General features: G+C 43.5%; 1 protein-coding gene across 1 annotated transcript; it reads right to left on the bottom strand.

The window, feature by feature from the left end:
• Positions 1–1,424: 1,424 nt before the first annotated feature.
• Positions 1,425–8,135, bottom strand: ubl3b (ubiquitin-like 3b). Its single transcript, XM_056294850.1, has 6 exons — positions 7,989–8,135; positions 7,358–7,462; positions 4,510–4,618; positions 3,598–3,684; positions 3,348–3,425; positions 1,425–3,149 (listed from the first exon to the last, which is right to left on the bottom strand). Exons 2-6 carry the CDS (start codon positions 7,382–7,384, stop codon positions 3,097–3,099), a joined length of 354 nt encoding a protein of 117 aa, XP_056150825.1. The 5' UTR covers positions 7,385–7,462; positions 7,989–8,135; the 3' UTR covers positions 1,425–3,096.
• Positions 8,136–8,400: the final 265 nt, after the last annotated feature.

Raw genomic sequence — 8,400 nt, 5'->3', positions numbered from 1 at the left:
AGGGAACGGCGAACGGAGAAGAAGGGATCTGGTGGTCCAAATACAATAGTGGAAAAATACAGCTCACGCCACATCTGTTTATCAACATCAGCATCTATTCATATCCATTAAGGTCATATGATGCTCATCATCCCTTGGTCGACTCAGGCGCCAAGTGTCTTGAGAGGGCTGCTGAAAAGTAGGGCTGGAGTTGGGGGGGCAGTGTAAGAGAAAACGCAGGAGTCTGAACTGGGATTTTCTCGGGTTGGAAGACATCAGTAGTGCAAGACGGGCCGGGGCTCTGCTCCGCGACGCCACGTCACTCGCCGTCTTAGGGCAAGTAAACACCTCCACACCACACCCACGCTGTCCTGCAAAGAAGAGTCCCCGGCCAAGGGCAGAGGGGAGGCGGGTACATCTGAACTGCAGCCGTGCTTCATTTGTTTTCCTTTCTTTTTTTCTTTTTCTTTTCCTGTTTTTCTTTTACACAGCAGACTCCAATCTGACCCCTGGACCGCTGCAGAGTTGGGTCTCTTATGAATAACCCTGAGACTACGTTACGTCCCAAAGCAGAGCCACCCTCAGCGCAGCCACGTGCGTGCTGTGAGTAATGCTGACCGCAAAAAAAAGAAAAAAAGAAAAAGCAATTCATCCCGCCGGTGTGTGTGTGTGTGTGTGTGTGTGTGTGTGTGTGTGTGTGTGTGTGTGTGTGTGTGTGTGTGTGTGTGTGTGGTGGGGTGACGTATGAATGATTTCAACACGTTTCCCTGGGTACTCATTAAGTGCTAATGATAATCTCTCGAGTCAAGTTAGGGGCTCCCGTTTGACTACTTCTCATCGCTGTCAAACCCTCTCCGTGGCGCGGAAAGAGTGAGGGTCAAATTCTAACTTCATAGCACAACATCTCTCGATGTGATTGATCGTCCGGAGTGGAAAACTGTTTTCATCATCGAGGCTCAAGGTCAGACAGCTCGGGGTTGCATCTCGAGTTGTCTTCGTAGATGGATGTGGCCCGCATGGGAAACTGCACACAGGCCCTTCAGTCGAGGGACAACACCACTGACAACTAGGTCAGCCTGCTGCCAGAAAGATATTTGACTGACTGCGTTTTTCCTACGGTACACTGCCAGTGTCAACTGGAAACCTGGACGTCTTGCAGCTACACGTGAGGACCAGATTCTCGAGACAGATGAAGGGAAAAAGCTACTGAATATGAGATGTAAGAGGACTAATAATCATCTGGAGTCAAAATAGTACATTTTCAAGAGATTAGATACATCTCATATCTTAAGTGTGCTTTGTTACATTTGAAGAAAAAAGTTGACCTTCAGGACTGAACGTGGAAGCACACCGCCACCTAGAGGTAAATACGTGAAATTAACAAATTCCCTTTGTAGTGTCACCATTCTAATCACTTCTCGAAAAAAATACGCTAAAATTGCCTTATTCAAAGATTTATTAATTTATAATACAAGCTCTTAGGTAGACCACATTGCATTTTAGTTTTTACATTTATTCATATTAAGCTTAACTTCATAGCAGTGACATTGGTTGAAATAAACACAAACCAAAAGACACTCAATGGAAGGAATCGAATGTTTCTGACCGTTTCCAAAGAAAACCACAGCCAATCGTTTCTCCCAGTGCACCATATAATCTATGAGATCTCCTCACCTCCCGAGTCCTCATATGCCACACACACACACACACACACACACACACACACACACACACACACACACACACGCACGCACGCACACGCTAAAGTTGAACAATTAACTATACAAGATAAAAATTGATATATTTAAATTTAATATTAATGATATTACTAGATTCCACGATAAAAGGCAAACAAGAAATAAAGACAGCATCAAAATTTAAAGGAGGTGAATCATCACCAATAATTCCTCTTTCTCTCGACTGGATGAGGGAGCGTTCTCCCCGTGCCTCCCGTCTCAGTGTCCGGTAGGGGGCACTGTGTCTACTACATGCCAACCTCCCCATCTTCATTTGCCCTTTTTGTCTCCATGGAACCGACTTGTTATGTCGGCCCCCCCCCCCCCCCCCCGTTTTCCTCCAACTAGACAGGGAGTGGTGAGGAAGAGTCCCCCTAGAGATGGGGTGGGGGGTGGTGCAGGCAGCTTAGTCTATAGGGCCATGGAGGGAGGTACAAAATGCAACCGTTGGCACCTGATGGCATGTAAAATGGTCACTCGGAGACATGACAATACTATCGCTCTGCATTCCATAAACAATGAGCGCAACTCAACAGAAGCCCGGGAATCCATTTCTTTGGGACCTGTCTGTCCTCCATCTCAGGGTTCATCCATCCGCGCCAATGCCACACGCAGGCAACTGTCCTGATTTGTTCAAAAGTCTTTCTCAGTTTGTCCAATGCAGGGAACTCATGAGCGAGTGCAGACACGCCACTTGGAGATGTGACGGACCGGTCTGTTTAGTCAGCACGAGGGAAGTGCAGTCTATTGGTGGGGTGAATGGCACGTACTTTCAGAAAAGTGAGAGAACGGGATAGGGAGACAGGGAAGATGACGACAATACAAAGATTTCACGAAATTCAAGACACACTCTGAAATTAAAAACCCGGTTAAGTGCAATGAGGATTAAAACCATTCTGTAAGACCCAAGGAAAAGTCATATGAATAGTAGGGAAGGATCAACCCATTCATCCTTTAAAGAACCTTTATGTCCATGAAGAGGGGAAACAGTTCCTGTGTCCATTGTAGTCACTGTCACAGGGCAAAATGAGCCCTTAAATCTTGTCCATTAGCCAGCCGAATTGGTATAGGAGCACAGTTTATAATTTATTACATATTCTTTCAGGCAAATGGAACAAAAAGGCAGAATTTGTGACACAGGCTGGTGGTGGGAGAGAGTGATTTGAATACATTGGCACAAAAAGGAAATCCTAAAGCGTTCGAATGGACATGAGCATAACCAGCATGGGCAACAGTCACTGACAACCTTCAACCGGACTTCCTATGAGGACCCCAAATTCATGGCTGGTAGGATGACAGGCAGGAGGTAAATGTATGTGTGTCTAAGTGTGTGTGTCTAAGTGTGTGTGTGTAGGATGTTGGGGGGGGGGGTCCATTGCTTTTACAAGAGAAGACAGCAGTTGCTCTCTGTGGTTTTCTCTCTGTTCCGCTGACCTGTAAAAAGCAAGATGGCAAAGACCAGAAGTGAGATGATGACACAGACAATAACCCACCTAAAGCTAGTAGCAAATATCACAGCGCAATCTCACCCAGGACAGCAGGGTCGATTATCAACATAAACTACCACTAGCTGAAAAGGAGACGAAGCGACCACCCTGAAAAAAGGAAAAATGGAACAAAGGGAGCTCTCACCGTGGGAATTTGGCTCTGGGAGCGTCTCTCTGGCAACCAAGTGCATCACAGTTGTTCGGCCTGGGGGCAGCTTAAGAGCTTTACAAACAGGATGGAGCAAAAAAATTATCAATTATCATTCAGGCATACGTTTAAAAAAGACCATCTTCAAGGTCTGATTAAATTATTTAACAGAAAATTAATTTAATCGGGTATAAGGCTGAGGTTTCACATCACAGACTGAGTTTGAGAGTTTTAAAGGTGGTGGTACCTCCCAGGGTAACATTGCCATGAAGGAAGCGTCCCTGGAAGATGAGGCGGAGGATGCTGGGGCTGCTCACCTGCTCCTCTTCCCAGCCTTAAGAGAAGTGTGCAAAATAAATAAGTTCGCTGGTCAAAACCCTTGACATTTTTGTAAACCATCTTATCTGTACAGATGTTTCTGTCTCATAATATTGGTTGTAGGTATTAACGTTAAAACTTGAACTCAACGAACCTTTTAATAAACTGTGGTTAAAGCGGAGCCCTTTTTAGATGTCAGACCTCATCGATGAACAAAATCATTTTGACTGCAAACAATAAATGTAAGCGGGCAAAACTGATTTGACTCTTTGTCCACATTTATGCTATTAGTTGCACATTCTTTCTGCTCTGTTTATGTACCTAAACCACACGGTGCTTTGCTGATACTCAGTAAATAATGGACAGTCACCTACTCAAAAAAAGTGCTGCGACAGCTGACATAAATGGGGAATTAAAAAGAAAAAAGGTCACTACAATTCACTAGTTTTCTACACAAAAAAAAACCAAACTCAAGTAATGTTTATTGAAAATAATTAATTTGCAATGAAGTATACTAATGAGAACAGTTTTAGTGCTATACCATGCACTCGCACAAAACTAAGGCCAAAAACGTAAGTAAGTGGACAAATAACTTTCAAAACAAAACGAAAAACAATTAAAAAAAAGCAAATAGTATGTCAAATATGTTTATATGTCTCCCCAAAACCAGTAATAAATAAAAAGGGAAATGACAAATGACTAAAATGCTTAATATGCCAAGAGCAGTGACTGACTCAAGCTGACTATTAAGCCCAGTAATTAAAGTAAGCATGTAAAGTAAAACATAAAATTAGACAATGAAAAGAATTAACATGAGCAAGCCAAACAAATGAAAATGTACCTGCGGGCCAATTGTCAAATACATGCTTCGCAATATCTGTCGCCGAGTCATTTGGAGAGAAAGTAAAGTCCTGTGTTTTCCCACTGACAAGGATAAGGCGCAGACTCACCTAAGACAGGAAAGACAAGTGATATCACAATCAGAGATCACAGAAATGCCACACACACACACACCAAAATAGAGTGCCATAAAAATCCCTGGAAATTCTGCTTAATTAATTGAGATGGTATTCTTCCATTTCCTCTAACCTCAACAGACGTGAGGTGAACCTCAGAAGGCTGTGAAGAGATGGGCATTCCAGTCTAATTAGATTTATCCACAGCAGATCTCTGCCCTTCGACTGGGCTGCTTCATTCAGAGCAGTCTTGCACTGAAGTGAGCCCCTGTAAGCCAGGGACGGCAACAGATAAGGGTGGGGCTGAGGGGGGAGAACACTGGCCTTCAGTTCCAGGGGGCCAGGAGCTCCTCTGCAGGCTGTTGGTCTAATGCGATAACCCCAGGTGTCCCAGACAGCCCTAGGCCATGTTATTAAATTTACATGGCCAATGCATAGCCATGGGGGATAGAGTCTGTGTGTGTGTGTGTGTGTGTGTGTGTGTGTGTGTGTGTGTGTGTGTGTGTGTGTGTGTGTGTGTGTGTGTGTGTGTGTGTAAGGGGGAGGGGGGTCTCTTATAGTAGGGGCTTCCTTCCCCTTTTCCTTCTAGGCAACAATACAAACCCATGTCTTTAAAACAAACTAACAACACAAAAACGAAACTGCATGTCTAACACACTTTGCTGGCATAACTTTTACACTGACATCTGGAAACCATTGTGGGACAATCCTCATGCAAGCTATTCCATGGACAGACTTAAAAAAATATAACAAAACTGCCTTTTATTTTGCAAAAAAAAAAAAATTCCCGCAATGTTCTCTTTCTTGGATTTTGGTTGTTCCTTGATTCAGAGATTACGTCATCAATTTGCAGTGTGCCATATTTGGCTGGAAATAATTGCAGTCATTGAAAGGGAAATTGAGAAAAAAATGGAGAATAGGCGAACAAAGCCTGGTGATCCAGACAGTGCTACAAAACCTTAAATGGTTGAAAAAGATGAAAGAACCTGATTATTAATCTGCCTGTGGAATGGAGTAGAGAAAATTAGCTCCCTGCAAAACTTAAAATGAGGTAGTGAAAGCGAGTAGACATAAATCCAGCTACCTCTTCATTGGAGCAGCGTTTCACTTGAATAAATTGACCTTAACTACAATAAATGTTAAATAGGAAGTTATTTCATTAAAGAGAGCACAGAATATGGGCTCAAGAAAATAAATATCATTCAGGACGCCAGGATTGGAGAGTCAGACCTGAAGCATCCTTACAAGATGAATTATTATATGCTCATTTGTGCTGCAGCAAGAGTTGCTCCTTGTAAACCAAGCACCTTCATGATCTCTTATCAATAAAACTGGGACTGAGAAAAGATTTTACACGAAAAAAAATCCCATCACTGTCAAATAAAAAAAGCTTTCAAAACCACCATCCTAACTGAATATGACAGTGTTGGCTGGAGGAATGTTTCCATACTTCTGTTCTGTGCATGGCTGGAAAGTGAACTTTCTTTGGTTCACTATTGACACTTACGAGAACAAAGAGGCTGATCTGTGAGGTGTGACGTCAGCAGGGGACAAGCCACACTCTGATCTGTTTACAAACACAATCCCCCACTGGCAGAGGCCCTCTGCGCCCCCCTCCCACTGAACCGAATAACCTCGATGTGGGGGTTACATACCCATTTCCTCATTAACAAGCTTTACCCCATTCACATCCCTTTCATCCTGAGCAAAACAAAGCAAAGTCAAATCTGCCTGACTGCCCATAGTAACACCCTGCATCAAAACACCCACTCCACTCTCCAGTGAGACACTTACAACCACTGGAACTGTCATATATATACACACAGAGAGAGAGAGAGAGAGAGAGAGAGAGAGAGAGAGAGAGAGAGAGAGAGAGAGAGGAGAGAGAGAGAGAGAGAGAGAGAGAGAGAGAGAGAGAGAGAGAGAGAGAGAGAGAGAAGAGAGAGAGAAGAGAGAGAGAGAGAGAGAGAGAGAGAGAGAGAGAGAGAGAGAGAGAGAGAGAGAGAGGAGAGAGAGAGAGAGAGAGAGAGAGAGAGAGAGAGAGAGAGAGAGAGAGAGAGAGAAGGGGTAGCAGAGCTAGAAATGTTGCCTTGATGTGGGGAAAAAATAGCAGTTCCACAAAAAGACTGAAAGGTTTTTGTTTACATGAACAAAATTAGTACAAGGCCTAAACAACTAATTTCTAGTGTTAAAATCTCATTTGTATATAACATTCATATGCATTTTTCTGACAATAGCCCTTCTCATGTTTACGAATTAAAATATAAGTATTTCAGTACCACTCCCCAGTCCATGACTAGGTGTCAATGACATGCGTCAGCGGAAATACACTGCCCAGCAGAAATCACAGCAGAGACATTACAGGTAAAAAAAAAATTTTTTTAAAGGGGGGGGGGCAAATACATTGTCTAACCCCTTGAAAGGAAAGTAGGGCAACGTTTTAGCTGAGATTAGACAGATGGTGTTAACAAAAACAGCAGACACTATTCTAGTTAAGTGTTTATGTACGTTAGATAATCCATTCATCCACCCCCAACCCCATATTAATTCTCACATGGTAAGCTGCACATGTAAAGTTGTCGCTATGTCCACAGACTCTCACGTGATGCAGTAGAAATGACTTTGACAGTCTAATCAATACAATCACATACAACACATGAGATCAATCCCTGCAGCAGTCTGAGAAATAATAGTGATAGACCACACTGGATAATACTGAACATTCACACTCACCATATCGAGATCCCTTTGAGCAGTCATGGCCAAGACAGGAACAGGCTTTGGTCGTAGAGCAGACAGAAGTGATGTGCTTCAGCTGGTAGAGACGGGGCCAAAGCCCTGGCACAAACAAACCACAGCGTCAGACTGCTTTCCACAGCCTGGCACCATATGCACCCAACTGCACTTGTTCAATAGGCTGACTAGACTTGATCGTTTTCTCACGTTTAAACGCCATCAATATCACCCAAACCACCTGAACATAAATGACAAATGTAAAACTGAAGAATTTGCAAGCTGGCTTGATTATTTTAGATTAATGAATGAGATACGTCGGTCGAAACGGTGCCAAACTGACGAGGCAACAGCACCGCTACCATTGCCTCGCCGTCTGTACTGTGCCGTTCGCAGCTATAACAGCAAATCGAGCAAGGTAGCTGCAACGTAACAAATGAGATTTAGGAAAGAAACAAATAATTTGATCAGGCCACGAACGGCACAGAGCCTTCCTCTCCCCGAACAGAAATCCCGAAGCAGAGTCGTGTGAAGAGGGGGGGGAAAGCTACACTGGCTAACGACAAACCAGCTAACGTAGGCTAGCTAACGAGATACGCAGAGGCAGTGTTGAATGTCGACCCCATCTTACCTGTATCTGATTAATACGACGAAATTTAGCATTCAGTTTGTTGGCCGATCGACGGAGGGGTTCCTTCGTTCAGAAATAATGACTCTAATGCTAGGTAAAGAGCGTTATCTAGCCGCGGTGGGTATCGTTGGTTAATGGACGAGAAGACGCCGGATGTCAGCTGGTTGTAAACACAGAAAATGATCGCGAAGTGCATATTGGGAATTGTAGTCCACAGCGAATCACGTTAACGAGCCATTTTCAGTAGAGTTTAAGTGCAATCACTTGTCTCAGACTTTTAAAATACAACCCAAAAGTTGTCTGTCACTTTTGATTAGTTCAAAATTTCAATTCTCTCATCAACTTTTTTTAACGGATATTTGAATGGTGTGGCAATTGCAGGAAAGTAGAAACCGACAACTTCTCTCTCTGA

The sequence above is a fragment of the Lampris incognitus genome, chromosome 1 (genome assembly GCF_029633865.1).
Source record: "Lampris incognitus isolate fLamInc1 chromosome 1, fLamInc1.hap2, whole genome shotgun sequence".
Taxonomy (NCBI): Eukaryota; Metazoa; Chordata; class Actinopteri; order Lampriformes; family Lampridae; genus Lampris; species Lampris incognitus.
The sequence above is the reverse complement of the archived record's forward strand: the minus strand, read 5'-3'. Positions and strand labels throughout refer to the sequence as shown.

Bases quoted from the DNA above. Each gene is read 5' to 3' on its own strand.
- ubl3b (XM_056294850.1), bottom strand. From the start codon at position 7,384: ATGACTGCTCAAAGGGATCTCGATATG. The intron at 4,619-7,357 runs GTGAGTGTGAAT...TTCCTGTCTTAG, and splicing joins CTCAAAGGGATCTCGATATG to GTGAGTCTGCGCCTTATCCT. The intron at 3,426-3,597 runs GTACCACCACCT...CTGTTTGTAAAG, and splicing joins TGGCAATGTTACCCTGGGAG to CTCTTAAGCTGCCCCCAGGC.